Source organism: Melanostigma gelatinosum (assembly GCF_949748355.1).
Source record: "Melanostigma gelatinosum genome assembly, chromosome: 4".
Taxonomy (NCBI): Eukaryota; Metazoa; Chordata; class Actinopteri; order Perciformes; family Zoarcidae; genus Melanostigma; species Melanostigma gelatinosum.
The window spans coordinates 18,512,713-18,535,156 of record NC_136637.1 but is presented as its reverse complement, the minus strand read 5'-3'; the positions used below and the strand labels follow the sequence as shown (position 1 = coordinate 18,535,156).

At 42.9% G+C, this 22,444-nt stretch overlaps 1 protein-coding gene across 1 annotated transcript in view; it reads left to right on the top strand.

Annotated features, from left to right (window-relative positions):
• LOC306775968 (carboxyl-terminal PDZ ligand of neuronal nitric oxide synthase protein-like) overlaps positions 1-22,444 on the top strand; it is a gene marked incomplete at its 5' end in the record, with an annotated part of 115,665 nt that overhangs the window by 59,911 nt on the left and 33,310 nt on the right. The window contains 3 exons of the mRNA XM_079266557.1: positions 5,068-5,203; positions 9,926-10,143; positions 21,251-21,412. Coding sequence (XP_079122683.1) covers positions 5,068-5,203; positions 9,926-10,143; positions 21,251-21,412 — 516 coding nt within the window. The remainder of the gene's footprint in view (positions 1-5,067; positions 5,204-9,925; positions 10,144-21,250; positions 21,413-22,444) is intronic.

The following is a 22,444-nucleotide window of genomic DNA, read 5'->3' as shown; positions in this document are numbered from 1 at the left end:
CACACAAGACCGATCACTTATTAAAACCTTTTTCCAAAGTAGTGTTGTCCTCTAAAAAATAGTTTTAAGCACAAAAGGCTGGTGGATTTATATCTTCAATGGGCAGTGTTTAAAGATAGCTGGCCTCGATAAAGCTCCCGAATTTCACCGAGGATCAATTGTTTCATCATTGACATTGAGGAGTGCTAATATAAGATGACATATGGCTATTTGCAGGTGTATGAATGATAAGAACTTGCGCCACTCTTGACACAGCTTGGTTTTCGATAATTGGATTTAATAGCCGTTCAGCTTTTTATTGAATATCCATATTTCAGTGAAATGATCCCTCCGTCTAGAACTTTTAGTCTCTCACTCTCTCCGGGTTTTTTTCTTTACCTCTCTGTCAAGGCTGCAGTACTTTTACGTCGGAGGCAGAAATAAACCACAGTGGAACGAGTCATAGCGTCCATAGTGTCGGCGCATTGTGCGTTTGCGTCAGACCGCTTCTCTTCAGGTGGCTTGATATATTGACCATGAGATCAAGTCAGTGCTGAGATGTAAACACAGACGGAGGTCTATATGGTGTCCTGGTTTATTGGTCAATGTGTATTTTTTTAATGAAACGAGATACAGTTTCGTCTCCACAGGAAGTCCACTCACCAGTTCTGTCCCACACACTCTCTGTCTGTCTTAAACTCTTGCCGTGGCTCTATTTACAACAGCTTGTTTGCAGGCAAATCGGTTTTGGTTTGTTTCGTCTACCATATCTCGTCTGAGGAGGAGAGGGGCAGGTCCAGTCTGGCATGCAGGGCTGCTGCAGGACACCACCGTTGCAGGCTGCGTCCTCATCCAGCCGAAAGAACTGGGGGCTACACCTGATCCCTTCCTGTGAGAACAATAGACGATAACCGTCCTCGGTCATTTTCTAAGCCTGTGTTTGTCTGAGTAAAGGAACGGTTTGGACGGATCAAACATACAGTAGCACATCCATAAAGAAAAGGCTCAGCCTGGCGATGGATGCAATGAGTGGAAATGTCATTCATACAAATTCTGAAAAGGAGAAAGAAAAAAGAGTAGAAATCAAATCTGGTTATTATTCAACAGATTCCGTGTAATTCTGTTGTTTAGCAGTAAAGCGTATGTCATCAGACCCCAGCCTTTAGTCTGTGGTAACAGTCACAACCGGGTATTAACGTGTATATGAATATGGCCCCAACGTATGTTCAGTAGACCCGCATCTTATGCTGTAGCTGTTGAAGAACTTTTAACAAGTCCAAAATTCATAAAGTTTTGAAGTATCTAATCAAAGAAAGCAAAGTAAACAAGAATCTGATCAATCATTTAATACTTTTGATACTTAACAGTTTTTGATACTCAACGCTAGAGACACATTTCCATTTGATATAAAAAAGGAAGAAAGGTTTGATACTCATCTCTAGCATAGCTCCTGTGTGTGTGTGTGTGTGTGTGTGTGTGTGTGTGTGTGTGTGTGTGAGTGAGTGATGAGCCCTTGCTTTGTGCACAGCCTGGAAAGCCAGCTAATGGTCCTGAAGAGTAAATGAGGCATCATGACTTCATTCCCTCACACTCCACTTACTTCATGCTCTCACACTCGTACACGTTCTCAGTCGCTCTCAAACCCGCGCCGTGATATAGTTCTCACTCTGGCCCCGATAACGTCCGTCTGGGTTATTGCTCCCGGCTGTCCCGCTAATTTCCTCGAGGCAATCGATGTGTTTGATGAACGTCAGGCCGGGCTGTGCCCCGATGATTAGAGTACTTAGCCGGTGGCCAGGAAGTCCAGGTAAGTCCAGGTAAGGCTAATAAGAGGAAGCAGAATACGTCAGAGTTAATCTCTTCTATTCTGCACTGCAAATACCGATACACAGAGTGATGGGAGTATGCGGTTTTCTTAGGGGTGTGGTTTATTTGTACACACGGGAAGAAAAGAGATGAGCTCATCCACAGAGAGGAAAGAGTTAAGAAAGGCTTCAATCACAAGTGACTCCCATGCCATCCTCTCATTGTTTACCCTGCTTTTTCCTAGATTGCATTATATTCCCTTTTGTCCGTGATCTTTGCTTGTGCCAAAGACTGCCAGAGAGACAGCGAAAGCACCGCTGAACCTCTGTGGGTAATCCGGGATAAATAATGCATCGGTCTTTTGTCTAGTTCCCTGTCCTATGGTCGCCAAGAGAGACTTTTCTGCTGCAGGGATCCAGCTCACTGGCAGCGTGATATATAGAGAAGAGAGAGACATAGAGAGAGGTACATAGAGGCTACATTTACTCAGTCAAATTGACAGAGAGGAGAAGTGATGGGGGAGAGCGATAGAGACATAGAGGAAGAGTTCTAGACAGAGATGGTTACAGATGTCCAACTGAAGAACTGCTCATGTCTTTTCGAGCAGGATGTGCAGGCTTTGCATTTGAGTGACAAATCTCTGAGCGGTCTTGTCAGCTGCCAAAATTGGAGATACGTTGGAGAATTGGTTGTGGGCATATAATGTCGAGATACAAGTAGTGCCATCAGGAGGACTGCGGGGTTTTTGTCGGTCTGAAGGCGGTCTTAAAAGTTTTGCGACGTTTAAACAAAGTTGCACCTTTTCTGCTTTTGCAACTCGGATAAGACAGTGGTTAATCTCAAGAGGTGAGAATTGTCATAGGAGCATGAACATTTGTCTTTTTCAGTGTGTGAACACATTTCATCACAGGTAAGACATCTTTCTGTTGTCACTCTGGTCTCGTGTTCAGTAGCACAAAGAACTCAGAGCGGCCCTCTGTAATTTAAAGACCGTCGTTAAGGTCACAATATTTCTTTCTCGAGGTGAAACGGCGTGTGTCGGGTTTTATTACAATTAGGCTTAACTACTGTACATTGCTTTCCAGTGTACCCCAAAAAGTCATGAAACAGCTTGAGCCCACAGAGCGCTGCTGGCGGAGTGCAACCGGAACAAAGAACTGAGCTCACTGCCGTCCTTCGGTTCCTGCACTGGCGTCCTGGTAGTTCTAGGATCGATTTTTAAGATCCTGGTTGTATAAATATAGACTCCCACTCGACCGTGTAGTTGATATTCTCCAGAGTTATGTCCCCGACGTCTGTAGTGCCTCAGATCCACCGACTCTCTGCTGCTTACCGCACCCAAGATTAAAGACGACGGTGAAGCTGCCAGCTGCAGTTTTGGACCCAAAGTGCCTGATGAAAAGAGATTTTCCGAGCTATACAAACTTCAATTTTAAATATTTAAATCGAACCTATTTTTGAAGCTTTCCCGCTTCCTCTGTGTAGTGTATTAACTCAGTGATGTTCTTAGTTTGAAGTTGGCTTTAGTTCCAGACCTCTAAATCATAGCCTAAATCTGGTTTGTTCTCAATGACGAGTGTTTTCCTCGTTTCAAAATATATGAAGCCAATTCGGTTTTGTTGGTGGGATTATGACACCTTTGTGTGCCAAAACCTGAAAAAGCTTGGACAAGATGGATGCAGTTGAAGAGATTGTTGCGAGTCAATACATTTCCTTGATCCACTTGAGAGACGTGAGGCGGTCTGCTTTGAGGTTATTGTGTTAGCTTGTGTATTTCCCAAACAGGGAGCGGCGGGTGAGTCAGGGGAGCTCGAGCCGTTTGGTGTGCGGAATAACACCAGCATATGTCATCATCCCCTGTTTGACGGCCTCTGGAAATGTCTTCAAAGGAAAACACGTGTTAACTGTCACGCTGAGGACCAGCGTGGGTTGAAAACACACAGGGGATGAGATGGAGGTGATTAATGGAGGGAAAGAACAGCACCGCCAACCGAACAGTGGGTCTGAGGAGGAAAAGAACAAGACAGGAGAGAGTAAAGGTTATAAAAAGTATATTTGCATGTGGGCATCTCTAACCGCTCAACAGGAAGGTCAAACACAGTTTTTTTGTGTCTTTTTTATACTGACTCCGTTAGTTTGATGTCTTGCTTTTCAGCAGTCTGCTGTTGAAGGCAAGTGGCTATCATTTATCTCATCTTTTCCTCACTGCCGGTAGAGCGACATGTCTTATCGGTTTCAGGATATTAAAACTAGTTGCCAGAAAATTGGAAGAGAGAGAAGACAGATGTCAGAGGGCCACAAGTTAGAAGCTAACGAGGGTTTAGGATGTAAAGTTCCAGGTTGCACCTTTTGATGCTCTGCATTAGCTTTAATGGACAAAAACGTCTGAGGACTGAAGCCAAGGCCCAGAACATCACAGTTTGCCAAAACCAGTTTAAGCTTTTAATGTAACACCCAGATGTGCCGAATACATTATATTTCTCATCTGACACTAAGACTGGGGGTCGCATACTGTTCAGAGGTTTTAACCAGGACAAGGAAGGATCGGATGTCCCGTGGCAGGGTCTTGATTTTGTTCTGGCTTTTCGGGCCAGACTACATCTGTTCTGCTCATTCAGCTGAGGAAGAGTGGTGTTTGGAGGCTAGGCCTCAGTGCTTTAAAATGGAATATTTTCTGCCTCTACACACTCTCTACTGCGACGAGCCAGACGAGAGGGGGTGCTAACAGCAGACAGAAGTCACCTACGTTGTTTTCACTTGACCTGCCTTTTCAGAGCTGGGCAGATAAGAGATAAGCAGACGCATCCAGCTCTTTGCACCCGAGGACAAAGCAAGAAGAATCCAGTCAGAAATAGAAGTTACACTGAGTTTGGATACACACAACCTCCTCTACCTGATAATTAATTGTGTAATATCATCAGTTGTTGGACTCTGTAACCTATGTAGATGGTTTTAAACTGTCTGTTGTTAAAAAAAACAACCCGTGTCTGGGGGCGACTTACTTACAGTCTGCATCTGACAAGAGTGGAAACCATCTGGACTTTAATATTTCCTGGAAGAATTCCCTGGTAGTGGGAGGTTTTCTGTGTCTGGTTTGTTTGGCAGAACTGGGTCACAAGATCACAAATAAAACAAAGCCCCATGTGTACAGAAGCTGTCTCCAAGGGAAAAACAGACATTCTGAATACAATGTTTGAAGGGGTTTGAACCAAATGGTTGTGTCCTGAGAATTACAACTGCATTGGTATGTTTGTCTTCTCTTTCTCTTTCTCACCCACCCAGAGTCAGGCCATGCGTATTGTTCGGACGGTCGGCCAGGCGTTCGAGGTTTGTCATAAACTGAGTCTGCTGCACACGCACCAGAGCGCAGACGGACAGGAGGACGGCGAAAAGATCGGCGACGACTCCTCTGTCACAGGTACACCAACACACGCAGAGTGCGATTCACCCGCTACACAGTCGGCATCACGTTCTCACCGGCTCTTGCTCCGCCCTCGAGGAGTTGTTCAATATCCTGAGATTTTTTTCCGCTTACATTTTCGTACACAAAACACAACCAAACATACGTTGAGAAAATACGCAGGCAGGTACACCGTCTGGTTTTCACTGTGCTAAGGGAAGAAGTGGTGGTTTTATTGGGTTGAAGCTGAAAAAAATGTGAGTGTGTCTTCGTGTTATTACCAAAACAATGAAGTGACTAAGAGGAGACGCATAGCTGACAGCGGTGTCCAAGCTTATGCTCCCTAGCGAATCATTCTTACTGCCAGCTGACCACCACTGGCTGGGACAGTTCTTCTTCTACTGTTATCCTAAAGAGAAAAGATTCAGCAAGAATAGCATCGTCACAAAAATAATTTCTGAGTAATTCCCCATCGTTTTTGTAACTTTTAACAATTCAGAAGGTTTTTCTGAAGGTTCCCAGCATTGCAATGCTGCTCTGATCAATTAGCGTGACGCTAACGCACAATGTGATCAATCAATTACTGGTGGCTGCTCAACTGAATTACACAGATCTTGACCAATCCCGTCCCGTGATCGATATAGTTACTAGATGACAACAGCCGTCTCATTAAATGTATGGCCTTTTTCCCGGAAGGCTCATGTTTAATAAACATGTTATATTTTGTATCATCAATGTACAAATAGTCCAAAAGAAATGGTGGCCTGACAGAAAACCACCGGTTGATTGTCTGACCGCTCGAACGTATTGCCCCATAGAACTTCTTTTTAGCAGTGTCACCAAGTTTCAAGATCTCAGCAATTGTTTTGTTGAGTCATGTTGTCATTACCGATAGAACTGATGGCCGAAGCTACAGAAATGCAACCAAAGCTGTAGCAAGCCTTAGTGTTCCTTTTAAAGATTTTGAGAGAGGGTTGTAGCTTTTTTGGTTTGGAACAGAAAGGAAGATGGAGTCACAGGAAGGTGAAGCCAGGATCCATTCACTCCAATGTGAAGACTGACTTCGCCCAGTAGTAATGCCGAGCAAAACTCACCACTTTAGGAGGACAAACCAGGAAGGAATGGTATTTTTAAGCTCATGGAATAAAACGGAAGAAATATGCAACCTCGCCTTCAAGGCCTTGGTGGAAATTTATTACAAAGTCCAAAAATAATACTAAAGCTGAAGTCTTGACACAAACAGCTACACACTTCTCACATTTTCTGATAGCACAAACAGACTGAACTGTACACGCACTACACACACAGACACACACACACACACACACACACACACACACACACACACACACACACACACATATACACAGACTCGTTCCTGCCTGAGTTGTGCCCGAGTTGGCGAGCAGGAGAGGGCGATGCTGGAATGAATGTCACGGATGAGTCAACCCAAAGAAAGACGGCACCACACAGCAACACTGGTGGGCTGAGCTGCTTTTATCCGCTGCCTCGTGCCTGGACAGGATGGTCCTCACTGCAGCCCAGGGACACGTGGCCCTGAGAGCCGTCTGAGAGGACAGACATGGGGATTCAGCGGTAGGAAGACTCCACGATCGGAGCTCTTTCACACTCTCGTTCCACTCATTACAGCAGCCAGCGCTGGCCCCCCCCCCCCCCCCCGCCCTGCTCCGCCAGCGCCGGGCCGGGGTACGTTATCTCCACATCCCCCTCAAGCCCTCCAGAGACGAGCTCTCTTTCACATGCTGATGAGACCAGAGATCACCCACACACTCTTAACTGTACATCCACCCATAATGGAAGGACCCCACGCGCATACAAACTCGGGCCTATGCACACACACTCACTCACTCGCTGTCATGGTGTGTTAAGCAACACAAGAGCGTCACGCACAGCCAATGGGCTTATCCGGAGACCTAATTATCACGGCAATGAAAGGAGAGGGGATAGAAGAGTGTGAGATAGCGGATTAGAGAAACGGAAAGCTGGAGGAGAGCAGGGATAGTGGAGGGGACGAAGAAGAAGAAGAGATGGAAAAGGGAGCTTGGGATCATTGAGGATGAGAGAGCATGAAAGGATTAAATGTAGAAGTGAATTGACCATTAACCGAATGCAGACTGGCCAACCGTAGCATAGCAACGGCCAGCTACCACCAGGCTCCGACAACCAACCAGCTGTGCTCCGTATGTTCTCATGTAATTGTTTCAGATTTGTTGTTCCTGTTCCTCTTTTTCAGGCTGGTTTTGTGGATTCCAAGCTAGTCACAGTAAAATGTTGTACCTGCGGCACGTGTACTAGTGATAAATATAGATATACGTTTCTAGAACGTTATTAATACGTAAAAACCTGTGGACAACATTTACGAGCATTAGCACGTCTATGCTATGCTAGCTATTAAAGACAAACTGAATGTATACACAGGCTGTTTTTTTAAATAATTGTGACAGTGAATAAAGACCTGCCACGCTTTACAGGAACATTTCACAACAACTTTATTAAGTCCTATGATCGGGTTATTTAGACTCATTCAATTCGATTTTTAGACTTGCTTTTCCTTAGAAGTGAGACATGCTGCCCAAATGTTTCCAATGCAGCCCACTTGTTGAAGTCATTTTCTAAATGCCAGTAAATTGTATTATACTATTGTTTTAGCTTATTTAGTCATCCATACATCGGAAAGGACTAGTCAGAACCGCATATTAGCATACAAGTATAAAAAACAATACACTGGTCTACCAGTATACCACATAACCCCTACGTCATTCCCCTCTCTCTTCCCATCTTTCCTGTCTTAACTCCAATATCAACTTTTAAATAAAGGCCAATCAGGTGATGCTCCTGAAACGAGAGCAATAGCATATGACACATTAATGGAGGAAGACATATCAGCAACAGAGGGCAGGAGGCAAGGCAGGACAGCACAGTGCTGACAGCTGGGTAGAAAGGTGGAGGAAGAGCAGCGGTAATGGAGAAAGAGGTACGGGTAGTGCTGGCAGCAGGTTATCAAGCATGCGGTTTCAGTGGAGGGGGAGGACAGCACCAATAGCAGGCTGCAAAGAAAGGAAGAAGGAGAGTATACGAGTTAGGAGAGGAATTGATGAAGGATGGACAGTAGAGGTGAGTAGTTGAAGGCGAGGATGAAGAGAAGCCTGCAGCGGGAATGGCGATGAAAAGGAAAGACGGGAAGGAAAAGAGGACAAGTGGAGGAAAGAAGTAGCCGATGAAGGCAGAAATGTCCATTCAATACTCGATCAGATCTGGTGTGAGTGAATCTGCAATGAAGTTTGCATATCAAGCGGACATGACGCAGTTTGAACATTCTGCAATACCCCCTCTTTCATCCCCGACTGAGCACTGGTCCGGTTACGTTTGAGAAGCATTGTGATTGAGATGTCAACAGGTAACATTAGCATTGGCTTTGAGTTTTCACGACAGCAAACTTTTAAAACTTTGTTTCTGAAGTCATGTTTGAAGACGTACGTTCCCGTGAGATCCGAAGTCGGTTAAATCTGTTGTCTTGTCTGTGGTCTTCCTCGTTTTTTCAAATCAGCTGAGATTTGAAAAAAAATGCTCGAGTGGGCACCATTGCCCACTCGTCTTTTGAGTAGTTTCTATGCTTTTAAAATCATGGCATTTTTAATGCAACTTGCTGTAGGAGGCTGTGTGAGAGGTAGCCTTCAGTGAATGTTAGTAACTGCAATCTATTCCAGCTAGAAATAGCTTTGCCACGTAACTGAGCATGGTCCCAGCGGCTCCAAGTGCAATCTTATATTTCTAGTACAGTGATGTTGTCAGGAAACAAATGCAATTCTATGTAGGGAGGCCGTTGTCAACAACTAATATAAAGCATGATCACTAGACCACTGGCACCTACAATTCCCATGTTTTACAATTGACTTTGATGATACAAAACCTCCGGCTTTGTAGTCGGAGAAGAAGTGTTCCAACTGTGACAACCAGCGTTAAAGTTGTTTTCTGGTGAATTGCCTGGTGAGGCATATCAAAAACGAAATGTCAAATATTCAACAAGATTCCGACAGCTGAAGGCAAAGACAGTCTTAAGACTCTGAGGAGCTTCAACACGGGAGCTTTTGCCAGATATTAGGCTTTTTTTTGTGTTGACTTTATTGGAATATGTAGGATAACTGTATTAATAGACCAAAGAGAGGCTAATTCTCAAGTGATTCAATGTATTGATCTGCTGAAAAATAGTTGCATTTTCCGACCGTGTGTTTTACGCCACTGAATTGGATGGTTGCCTTTGGCCAAGTTGCAAAAATTCAAATAAATCCTCATCAACTCTTTTGTTGCAGTCTGCATTGATTTTGTCTCGTACACGGGCAATATTGTTGATCTCCATTGTGAATGTTGACTGCTTCAGCACAAACACGGTCTGTATCCATTCCGGTCCAATTTGTCCCATTTAAAAATGTATTCACAGGATATGAGCGCTATGTTTAAAAACACCAAATTGAAACTGCCAGGAAACGCAAGTGTTTTGCAGCATTGTGTTGTTTGTATTTGCATTGTACTATCGCTCTTTGTTAAGATGCATACCTCCAAACAGTTAGAACATACTGTATGTACACTGTTATTTTAGCATATAATCATGCATAGAGCATGCTGTGATTCTGTGGATAATGTTTCTGACTGGAGTGTCTTCATGTGTGTCCACCCATGTGTGCGTGTGGCCATAACTCATGCCTACATGTGTGTATGCAGGCGTGCGTGCTCATCCACCTGTATGTGTGTGTACTTTCCTCCGCTCAGCTCGGGAGCTAACCGGCACCGAGAAGACGCCGACCGTCACCGAGGAGACGGACATCGACGCGGATGACGCGAGCCACGTGTCTGCAGCAGAGGAGTTGAACCCCAATAGAGGGGTGACTGATCTGGACGCGACAGCCAAGTCCCCTGATCTGAACCACGCAGAGAGCAAGGTAACTCATGCCGTGTTAATGCATGTGTGTTGTTGTTGTTTTTACCTCTGCCCAACAGAGGATTCTTTCAAATCTCCTCGTGATTGAACTCCATGCGTGGCACCAACATGGCAGTGCAGTGGCTGTTAACAATGTCTAGAAAGCACTACACGCGAAGAAAACATCAACAGTGTCTGTGTCTGGTTAAATATTAATGTCAACTGAAATCTGAAGTGTACAAAATCCCTTTAGAAATGGTTTGAGATATTTTAGTTTTGCCAATAACTTCAGCATTGGATTACTCCATCAATTGCACAAAAGAAGTGCATTAGTCCGTCAAATTTATCAGCATCGTTTGGATTTTGTGCATTTGCTGGAATATAATTTAACTGTACAGTGGAATGTGCAATTCTCGTCCCAGCTTTCCTAGCTCGTAGATTAAAATCCTTTCCACTAGTTTGGCGGTGTGATTATGATTGGTAACTGCCAAAAGAGCTTAACACAATAGAAATATTATAGTTTTTGTATAACATGTTTCAAAATGCATATTTTAAAAGAGAATAATTCATAATCTTTTGGTCTTTATTAGCAAATCAGGATATTCTTTTTGAAAAGTAATGTTGACTTAGTTCGTGAAAATAAGACATATACTGTCGGTGGTTAAGGGGATTGACTGGCAATGTGTTAAATTCAATTGATTTAAGTGTTATTTAAATGTGTTGAGGCTGACTTTCCTGCAGCACATCTTTCTGTCAACATCACCGAACAAGAGTGTAAAAAAAGAAAGGAAAGGGAGGTCCACAAGGACGGCTATGAAAATGTGCGTGTGCATCAACATCTAGAGTCAGTTCACGTTAAGGCTCGTAAACCTGGCAGGAAATCAAATATCTGCGCTGCAGCTCCAGGTCAGGCTGACCCCTGAGTGGAACAGAGGATATCCAAGGTTTACACAAGCTTTCACGTTTGCTACTTTCGATGTTTTGAGGCTTTCTTATTTACAAGATTACCTTGAGGTCTTTCACTTTGATTTAAATATACGTGCCTGTATCAACCACCAGTCAAATCCAGTTAACACCAAGTCTGTGTTTACGTCCGAGTATAGAAATAGCTCCCACTACTTTTGTTTTCTAATCAGAAGCTGTCAGCAGTGCGTTGAGCGCCGAGACTACTACGCCAGTCAGTCTGGTTCACGCGTTCGCGTTTGTGCGGCCTAATAGTGTTAGAGATTTGATTCAGCTCAGTCAGACTGCTCTCTGGCCTGTGGAATGTTACCAACAGGAGTTCATCTGCAACCAGAGAACCGCTGTCCATCCTCTCTGGAGGTTTGTGAGCGTGGCTGTCTGGCTTGGCCGGCGAAGCCGCGTAGTAGCTGTTGTTTACTGGGATTTACAGCAGTATGCAGGCCAGGGGTGTAATTGTGTTTTGGATCGAGGCAGCAGTGGGAGGACGACACGGCGCGGAGAGACGGTGTAGCGTTGTGTTCTTTACACGACTCCTTGCCTTGAGACCTTGGGCTCTGCATCAACTTGGCAACAATGTATAATAATTATATTTATTATGTTGTTCTTTTGTATTACTTTTACTCGTACTAGTAGCGGACAAGGACAGAGGGAGGACCTGGACTGGCCCTTCGTGTTGTTTTGTTCCTGACAGCATTGTATTTTCAGCCGCATTGTTGATTGATTTCACAATTTCAAGATGCTAGACGATCAACATCCACCGTCACCGTGATTCATTATTTTCTGCTATATGAATGAGATTAACGTTGTGATGTAGGTAAAGATCCTGGGCTTGGTTAAATATTAGAAAAGTTGAAGCATGAGTCAAGACACTGGCTTTTGAAAGATTTAACCAAATCCACAATCTTTCCCTAACCTTCACACAGTGCGTTAGTCGTCTAACAGTCAAACAACTGTCTTTGAGTGTCTGAAAACCCCTTTGTGACAGCGGAATCTAACCATTTCTTTACCTTTCTGAAAGAGACAATTTGATAATGACGGCCACTTTCCACAGCTCTTGGCCATGTGTGCAGATGTACGAATGTTTGATCTTTGTTCTCTGGCATCAAAGTCCTGCAATTACATTTCTTCTACAAAGTATTAGGAAAAGAGGATCGGCAGTATATGAACATATTTTGTAGAAAATAGGTCAGAAGATGAGACGACATTTTTGATCTACGCTGCAAGTTTTATTGAAGTTGGTCTATATTTAATTTTAATTTGTACCGTGTTACCAAACTTCATAGATTAACAGAAACAAATATAGATAGTTAATATGAGAAATAACACATGTCTTGACGGATGGGCTCCTCAAAAAGGCAGCGGCTTTCTTACCAGAGAAAAGCCAATACACCAAGATTCATCATGAGAGAGAAGCTGTGGCCTGAAAATCTGCCATTTTGGGGGTCAAAGTTTCAATCAATGGTCCACAACAAAGACAAAATATCAAGTAGATACCAAACAACGAAGATGGAACTCAGACATCCAGCGAAAGACATAGCAGACACGAAATGGACAAACAAAAGCTCGTCGAAACAAATGGGTCTTGAGTTGCTTTTTTAAAAATTGTCCATGGTGTCCACAGATCTCAAGTCCAATGGGAGGAGATCCCAAGCTAGGAGCTACAACTTCAAAACAACAGTCTCATTTACAACGACCCCTGAGCAGAGGACCTCCGAGACCTGCTGCTGGGGAAGGGGCTGCAGTAGCTCTTTGACGAAGGCAGGTGCCTGACCACGCACGGCTCTGAAGGCGATCACTAGAATCCTGAACTGGATTGTAAATTTGATGTGAAGCCGGCTTGTAGAAATCCAAAGGGGAGTCATGGGAGACCTTTTGGAGGACTTGATCAAAAGCTTGGCAGCAACATTTAGGACCACCAGGTGGAAATAGAATTGCTTTGGCCATGATGATAGGAGAGAAAACACATGAATAATCATATCCAACTCGGCTGTGGACACATCTGCCAGCACAAACAATGCAATGTTATGGTGTGTTTCTGCCACGTTTGCCAGTTACAGAGTTGCCTTTTCCAACTCTTTGTTTGTCAGATGCACCAAAACTGATTGAAAGGAAGTTTTTAGTTTTTTGTGTTCTCCTTCACCTTCCGCTAATCGTGTCAAATATTCCCTTTTGCAGGAAAAGCTCTGATCTGTAGTTAATTTGGGGTAATTGGGTTGTTCCCGAGGCAATCTCTGTTAATGGTGAATAATTAACAGGCAGGCGGTTACTGCAGCCAGCACTCCAGAGTTTTCTTTTCAAGATTTCATCAGGACCAAAATGAGACGGTTACGTATGTCAACTTAGGCTCCGAGCTCAGTGGAACATGTCAGGTCACCACATGGAGACTCACCACAGCAAGACGCTGAGAGACATGTTGGGTCCGAACTCGAGAGTTACAAAAACCAAAGCTATTCAGCTGCTTAACATTCCCTGGATCGCATTAACGTTAGAGTTATATGACCTTTTTTATTACCGCCCCTGATTGAAAGCAACACGGCGTGAAATCACTGAAACAACGAGCTCTCAGCAATGACCTCAATTCTCAGGTCATCGGAGGAAGTGTGTGTGTGTGTGTGTGTGTGTTACAGTTTGTGTAGCTACTTTTGCACGGTCATGAACTGTATCTATTCTTCTCAGTATGTTTTAATCTGACACATGTGTCACTCTTGACAGCGTTGCAGATTAAATGGGGACTCTGCCGTGGGGGAAGGTTACATTGATTTAGATGTGCGTGCCTTTACGTTAGTGCCCATAGTCTATGCATTTTTTATTACAAAACCCTGTGTGTATTTTCCGGAGCGGAGGGATTTGATTCACTACAGGGCTTCCCTGGAAGCTGATGAAAGGGAAAGCAGCCTGTTGAGTGTTAAAGTTCATTCTTTTCCTGTCAGCTCCCGTTAGACTGACAAATCCCTTGGCGCCCCGCGTTCAAACGATCCCGCAGGACTCCGTGAGCACATGTCGGTCCTACCTTGGGCTTTGTGTCCGTGGGGTTGAGTCAGGATGTTGATTTTTAAAGGGCCGGCTTGCCTCCTTTATCAGAGGAGTGAAGAGATCAGAGCGTAACTACAATACAGATTGGAAAGACGAAAAGTCACAGTTTGGCGACAACATTTCAAGAGGCTGCACATGTTTTTGTTTTTAGTAAATGCCTTTTTTTGTGTGTGTGAATTAGACAGAGGGAGAAGGGGAATTAGTGTGTTCACATGGGCATGTATGCATTAAAGTGAGGCTGTACTACAAACACTCAGATAGAGGTTTTGCCTCTGGCTTACTTTCAGTTGCTGTCAGGCAGGTGTAAACACTCCATGAGTGTAGTGCTGCAGGCAGTACTCCACTGCCAGCACTCTCGCTCTCTCTCTCTTTTTCTTTCCCGTCATTAGTGTGCCTCAATTGTTTTACACCATCGTAACCTTACATGGACGGATTACCGAGCAGGCCTGCCGGATACAGGACAAGGGGTCAGGGGTCAGGGGTCCTCTGTTTGAAGTGACTGTTAAAAAGTCACAGAGCTCATTTAAAAGAAACAATGTTGTTGTTTTTTCCCTCCATTTTATAATCCATAATCACCAAATTAATCACTTTCCAATAATTTCATTCAAATTGAGTGTGAGAGTAATTTAAAGAGCAGATCAGATGAAATGCATGAATGTGAAATTTGTCTTCATACAAATATAAGATGCAACAAATCCATGGAGAGGTTTACAATTAATAATTAAATACAATTGACTTTGTTTTAAATTCAGCTATATTTTCCCTATAATTCGTAGAAAAATGTCATTGTTATTTCCAGGAAACTTCTTTAAAATTATGAGATTATCATGAAATTAGAGCATGTTTAATTTCTTTAGTCTATTTCTGCCTTTAAATCAGATTAGCGGCATTCCGAGACCACAGTATCATTGAGATACAGTAAAATGAGTAAAGCAATTTAAATCAGAAAAGCTGATTTTCTCTGCTTAAAAAAAGAGAGCCGACATCTCAGGTGTCCTTTGAAGTCATATTGAGTATAATATCTGTGCAGAGGGGTGTCAGTGAGTCACACAGCCTCTCTTCGTGAATACTGAAGTTCACATGCAGATTTTCAACCTTCACCTGAATATTTTAGGAACAAGTCACTGAAAGAGAAGTGAAAGACTGATTCCTGGTGCTTGTTTTTAGTATTCAATTGCAGCGGTGCTAAGAAAGTTACCACTAAGAAATTAAGCATGGGAGAATTTACAATCTGCTCCAGTGCACATACACTGGAGGCAAGGAGACGACCTCTTTTGTCAAAACCATTTGCATATTCATAGAATCGAATGAGGGAGAACAATGTGGAAAACCCATATCAGATAGAAAATAGTTTTCATGGTGTTATATTTATATATTGTAAAACAATGTCAACAAAGTCTCGATTGCCGGTTCTCACATCTAAAAAGGTTGTGAACCCCTCGTCTAGAGTCTCCCTCTATTCTCTATTCCACAGCTAACACTGACATCCACTTTTCCCCCAGCCTTAACTCACAACCTGTTTGCCTCAGACACACACACACACACACACACACACACACACACACACACACACACACACACACACACACACACACACACACACACACACACACACACACACACACACACACTTTTCCCCCTCTGGTTGTCTCCTCAGCAACCTTGCAGGACAGAGACTTATCTTTTCAATACTCTTTACACACTAGCAGGCAATAAAAATGCATCCCTTCAACTTCTCACTGTCTGTAAACTGTATCTATATGTTGGAGAGCCGAGGTCCAAGTTTTTCCCTGCTGGGGTCACTTCTCTTGATAGCCCTGCAGTCTGATGATTTGATTTCTTAGCAAGTGTCTGTGTGTGTGTATGTGTGGACTTGTAAAGTTGTGAAAAAAACTTACGGCTGCCAACCAACGAGGAGTCACAAGGCCAGTAGCCCAAAAAAGACCATGTCATTGCACAGACTGTAGCATTTAAGAATTGAAGCATTCCGCATCGTCGTCTGCTGTCACACATGCATATCTGGTGATGTTATGGTATGTTCGAATCATCCTGGCCATTGTTTTTAATGAATGTCAACCCAAATGTTTCATGGGGCTGATTTAAAAGGGTGATTCACCGGCTCCCAAAAAAAATCGGACTCACTTTTACTTCCACGTTGTGCGTTGTTTCTCCCCTCTCTCTCCTCTCTCTCTCTCTTTCTCACTCGACGCCTCCATCGCTTGACTTTTCTCTCCATTATCCCACAGTTTGTGCTGACATTGAATATCTTTTGCCCGGAATGCATTCAGTGCAGTTTCTCGTGGAAGATTCATGCAATCATGTGCAACTCCATTTTCCTCGACTGAAACTCAGAGTTCTACACGTCCTTAAAACAGCTGTTCCACGCTGTGATACATCGCAGCCGTTAAAGGTAACGCAACATGTAGAGTTTAAGACCCTTGACGACAGAGTTACAAACTACAAGGCATGCAAATAAGATCTGACCAATTATTAGACAATCACAAATGTGGGTTTGCACATTTTTGAATGAACAATGTCAGCAGGTTATCTCTAATCAAAGTCTATGTTAAAAAATGATGGAGGAGAAGGACTGTATACTCTTTTCAGTCAGAAATCCATTCATAAAACTTGCTAGGTGGAAAATATTGTAAAAACAAACAAAAAGTAGGATATCTTCTCAGCAAAAAATGATGTCAGAAGACTGTAAAGTAACACAAACCGAATTGTATCCAATTCCAAAAGGTCTTTCCCATTACAGTCAATACAAAGAGTGTCAAATTGAAGAAGGCGCAGAACAAATGTCTCGCTCACCCGATGATGTATAAATGAAATCATATGAATAACTAGTGTTGCAGCTGTGTAGCTTACGGCCACCAACAGCAGCACCCCAGACATTTCTATCATGTTGTACAGAGAAGACCTCTCTCTGTCAGAGTACAGTGTGTTTTGTTACTTTACAGCCCCCTGAAATCATTTTTTTTCCCAGCCTGCGTAGAAGGTATCCTGCTCTCCGATGAGTTTGTATTTCCACATTTTATGAGCAGATCTGTGACTGAAATGTCCAGGTTCTGTCGTTTCAGGCCGCATCGTGACACGTGGTATCTGGTCCTGGATCAATGCTTATTAAACCTCAATATGCTAGCTTACCCCGACTGTCAGCAGCACATTGCAAGAATACCACTGTTTGAATTGTGTAAAGATCCACCCCACAACATTCGGAAAAATAAGTTTCTTCTTTTGTTTCACAGTTCAAAAGACATGTTGATCAAGTAGTTTGTATTCTGCATTTGTTTTTGCTATTCCTTCCATTAATCCCCCCAAATGACGACACAAAGATCGAAAGTCATATTAAGGCATTTCTGAAAGTACCGGCATTGACCTGGAGGTTACCACTAGTAGTGCCCTCAAGAGACCGGACGTATTCTTTGTTTAAGGAGCACAGCTCCTCCAGTTTGCTCAAGTAGAAAATATTGCCAACTAAGCTTTTCAGATGCAGCTCCACAGATTCAGGCCTGTTGTCTCGGACTGACAAAATATAATCTGGAAAAGTGTAAATCCACTGAAGTGGGACTTTAAACAGGCATATACAGGCATCTTCTCTTAAATACAAGTACTCATCTGATCCATTGTTAAAATCAAAATATTGATGATTGCTTCTTTTAGTAAGGTGGTTTTATTTAAATGCGTGTGAGCATCCTTACTGGGTTAGAAAATCCCTGCAATAACTCTGGAAAGCTCTCCCTGCACATCTGACTTTCTCCCACGTTCAACACCATTAATGATGAGGGCTGTGTCAAAACTGAATGCAAACATATTCACAAGAGCCTCCACTGCTTTCACTACGATATACTGACTGTTGCAGTTGACAGTATGGTCTAATATTGCATGCAGAGCCACAATAGAGTGATCTCTTTATTCTTGAGAGCCCTTGACAAAGTTATAAATCTGTAGCTGAGGCTGTCAGCAGTGAAAGAAGCCAGACCCCGTCTAACCTTTTGGTGTTTTAGTGCCTGTGTGTGTCTGTCTTTCTGTCTGTGTGTCTGTTTGACAGATAGAAAGCAGCTTGTACAATCACAGCTGGAGACTGAGAAATAGAGACTTCCTTCCCATGTCATCTATCTTCTGTCTCACTTTTACCTTTCTCTTTTAAACCCCTTTTTTTCGTCTTCCCTGGCTTCTTCCTCGCCTCTTTCTGTCCCTCAATGAGTATAACAAGAGGCTGAGCGATAAAGGAAGACTCCAGCTGCCTACTAAGAGCCTGCATTAGCAAGTGCATGTGTGGGAATTAGATGGTAATAGCGAGCGTTTCCCTCCGGCAGGCCAGACTCAAGTAGTCATCGTGGGGAATTTCGGTGGTTGGCCGGTTTTTTTCCTCCATCCCCTCTGACTGCCCCACTCAGCTTGATTATTCGATGCCGCTGTCTTCCGTAATTGGCTTTGACTGCGGTAAACAAGTTTCGAGGCTAAAACAGTGTTTGAATATGCAAGTCTTCGCTCAACAAACTGCTTTCTGCGTGTTGGAAAGTGTGTGTTTGTGAGAGAGTGTGTGTGCATGTTTGCACTCGTACATAAGCTTTGGTAATAGATTCGATGCTCGTCTCTCAGAATGAATATTGTTCACTGTGGATCAGTGTCACATGTCATCCCATCCATCATCGAACTTAATTCACCCAGTCATCTGTCCCATAAATCAATCTGCAGGTTAACCAACGTTGAGCAATGATTGATCTCATCACAGGCATTTCTTTCATGTGACTCGTCCGCGACCGTCTAGCTCAGTCGTCTGTCTTTTTGTAAGGAGGCACTCCAGGTATTATGTAGTTCCTGATGATAATTTGACATCCAATCTTCATAGCTGTTTGGGACCATTTTATTTCTTTAACTGACAGTGATTGGCTTAAGGGGATGCTAACATTACAGATGACATGTTATATGAAAATAAATCAGTTTTAAGTGAAATATACAGTTTTTGTTGGGGGATAACGGTGTGGATGACTGCTCAAATGTACTTTAGAATGGGATTTATTTTCCACCTGCGTTGTATCTTCTTCTGCTGCTACTGACAGTCTGTTTAAGTCTGTCTTCTTTTTAATTTTCGATATAATTGCTTGAAAGCCAAACATGTCATTATTTTTTCCTCTCTGTTAGTTTGACGGCTGAATCGTCTTCCGCTCACCCCATTGTGCCCCGTTTGCCCGACGACACTCGCTGTTTTCTTGTTTTACATCCTTTACTCAGCAGGCTGAGTGTCGCTTCAGGTGCTGCAAGTGGCTTCTATGAGAAAAAAAAAAAAGTGAATAATGTGTGCAGCACTTTATATGATCTGACAAATCCGACTAATTACGTCGATCGCAAACACACACAACCTTCTGCCTTGCTATTAATTATGTGATGGCACCAAACCACTTGTCAACTTGGATAATTACCTCTCATTAACCTAAAAGATCAGTCGCGTTCCTCTCGTGGTACGCGTGTGTGTGTGTGTGCAGGCATCAGTGTGTGTGTCACCAGAAGGTTCGACAGATGGCCTGTTTTGGCATGGATCCCTCAAGGCAGGTTAAGGTTCAATTCAATCAGGTGTCGACTTGTTTGCTGGCCATCATTTGGGCGTCGTGACTCCAGTCACTTTGAAGCACCTTGTGTTCGCCCATTAGTGGTGTGACAAAGCTTGGATTCTGTCAGCAACCTAATTGCTCAACCTTGGCAGCCATGAAACTGTTTGCGAAAAACGCTCGACTTCCGGCAGTTGCTGTGCATCTGAGGAAGGAGAGGTGACACAAGCAGACAACTTAAGTTGTAAAGCCGATCACATCCAAAGCAAGCCATGCGCGTTTCCTCTGCTTCACGTGTCACGTGGCTTGTCAAGTATATGTTTAATTGTTTCTGCTATTCAACATCAAAACACTTTGATAGCAAAAAGCCAGGTGTAAACGCTTCGGATAAACATCAAAGAGTTTGAAATCCCGTTGCCCAAAACCACCCCGGACAGAGGTTTGAGACTCATTCCAGCCAGATGTTGAAAAGGTTTGAACACATCCATCTCTCCAAGACTGGATGTAACTGGCAGTAGTTTATCTCTGTCAATATGTTGAGCATTTCATATAGAAGATGGCCTCTCCATTTAGCCAGTCACATGCTCGAAGGCATTGGCTCATACGAGCAGCAATTCATTGTTGTGATCCCTCACTGGCTTCCCAACATAGGATGTTAGCATGATGTATCCAAGGTTCTTAGCAGTTTACTTTTTCTTTTTTTCAACCTTCTTTCGGCGCTCTAATTGTATTTTTATATCCACTGAACAATCGCAATCATCGGACTGTCCACTTCGGAGCAACGCGGTGGTTCTTCCCCACTTCCAGTTGTTGCTAGATTGGATTTCACAATGACCCTCAAATACCCCAAAAAGATGCTGATGCTTTGTTTTAGCTGGAGTGTGTTTGAGGCACCTGATCTGCACAACAATATTTTGAACTGGTTGAATGATGTAGGGAGCTCAGCATGTGACTGCTCACTTGACAGCCTTGAAACAATTAGGATGCTTGATAGCGCTGGATGGAGGAGATCGGAGTCCCAGAGCTCATTATTGCTGGAGTGAAGCGTCTCAGTGCTCCTCATGGACATTCTCAGCACTGCTCATACCACGCTGGGGCAACTAATCAGCAGCTCTACATTTTAAATTCAGATTCTTGTTTTGATGATGACTTGTTCTCTAAGGCATTATATTGATGCTGTTGCATGTCCGGATTATATTTACTTAGTCATTCGTCAGTCCTTTTCTCTTTTTTTCCCCCTGTGTATTTTCATCCTCAATCTTGAAACTTTTTGGGAATTCAAGTTTTGAAAACTGATGATAGTAGTTTGTATTGTTTTAGTTAACTTACTTAAAATCAGGCACTTGTCAGTGAAGAGTTTCTAAAATATATCTAGAAAATGAAGTGAAGTAAAAATGAAATATTGGATTCATTTTTTATCACTACACATTGTTGTGCAATAATCTTTCAGAATAAGCTTCTGCTAAACTATTCAGTGTTTTACTTGATGGTCCTTTTCGGCTATATGTTAAATATTTGAGTAGCTCTCAGTCACTAAATATTGACTTCATCTCTCTCTCTCCGTCCTCTCCCTGGTTTCAGGCTTCAGAGGAGGTCTCTCTGCTGTTGGCCAGCCCCAGGATGCTGCTCCCTGCATCAAGCACGCTGCCAGCAGGTGCCCCCCTGTCTGTCCACCACCAGATCCAGCTGCTCCAACAGCAGCTCCAGCAGCAACAACAGCAGACACAAGTGGCCGTAGCACAGGTACATCTCCCACTTACTGTTTTTGCCTACTACTTGTACATAAAAAAGTTTTTATGGAGTCACTTCATCACTCTCACCGAAACTTGTTCTTTTCCATTTTAGTATTGCATAGCAGCATCCAAATGATAGTACAAGATGAGGACATGCAGTATATCTAACATATAAAGATAAAAAAATGCATCTCATGATGTGCACTTTAGGGAGACGGAGGTGTAATTTCATCATGAAGCTTGGAGGATGTAAATAAAGACTTAACAAATAGTTGAGGCAACAGAGAAATGGTACAAATAAGTAACACACTCGCTCTTATACTTGATTGTTGCATTGTATTGAATAGAGCAACAACCCACTTAGATACAGGCATTTTAGGCTCTGCCTTCTTCTGGGTGAGTTGTAGTTTATTTTATTGGTTAGAAACAAAAGGTCTTCAATAAGTAAGGAAAATTCACCACTATGTATTGGCCCATTTGCCTTTCTCAGGGTGTCAACTAACCCCAATTTATTAGCAGTCTAATTCCACAAACCGATGTTAACGTGAACACAGTACATGCTGGCACACATTTGCAGAAACTGTGCCGGCCAATTTTAAGGTCAGGGTTTATATTGAGCTCAATCTAATCGTCTTTTGTCTATACCCACTTATACAGGGTACAGGGTTGATTTTAATAAAATGTATTCCAATACAATTACTTAGTAGCTTGTAAAAATAGTCAGTAACCTAATCCAATGTACCATGTAGTAATTGATTCACTTCTGTTACCTTTGGATTACGTTAACACAAAATATGCAAATAAAAATAGCAAAAGGCTAAATTTTTGCCATTATGTTGTACGTCAAAAAGAAAAGGGCGAAACATTACAGTACAGTTTAGTCATCATCCAAGGACTCAGATCTTTTGGTGCTTTAGTGTGTCCGGTTTTTAACTTGGAGTATCCTAAATTCTATGCAAATTTTGTTACAAACCATCGTTTCACGCTGGGAAGCAACTTGGCAAAAAAAATGAAATGAAATCTTGTATTAAATATGGAAACC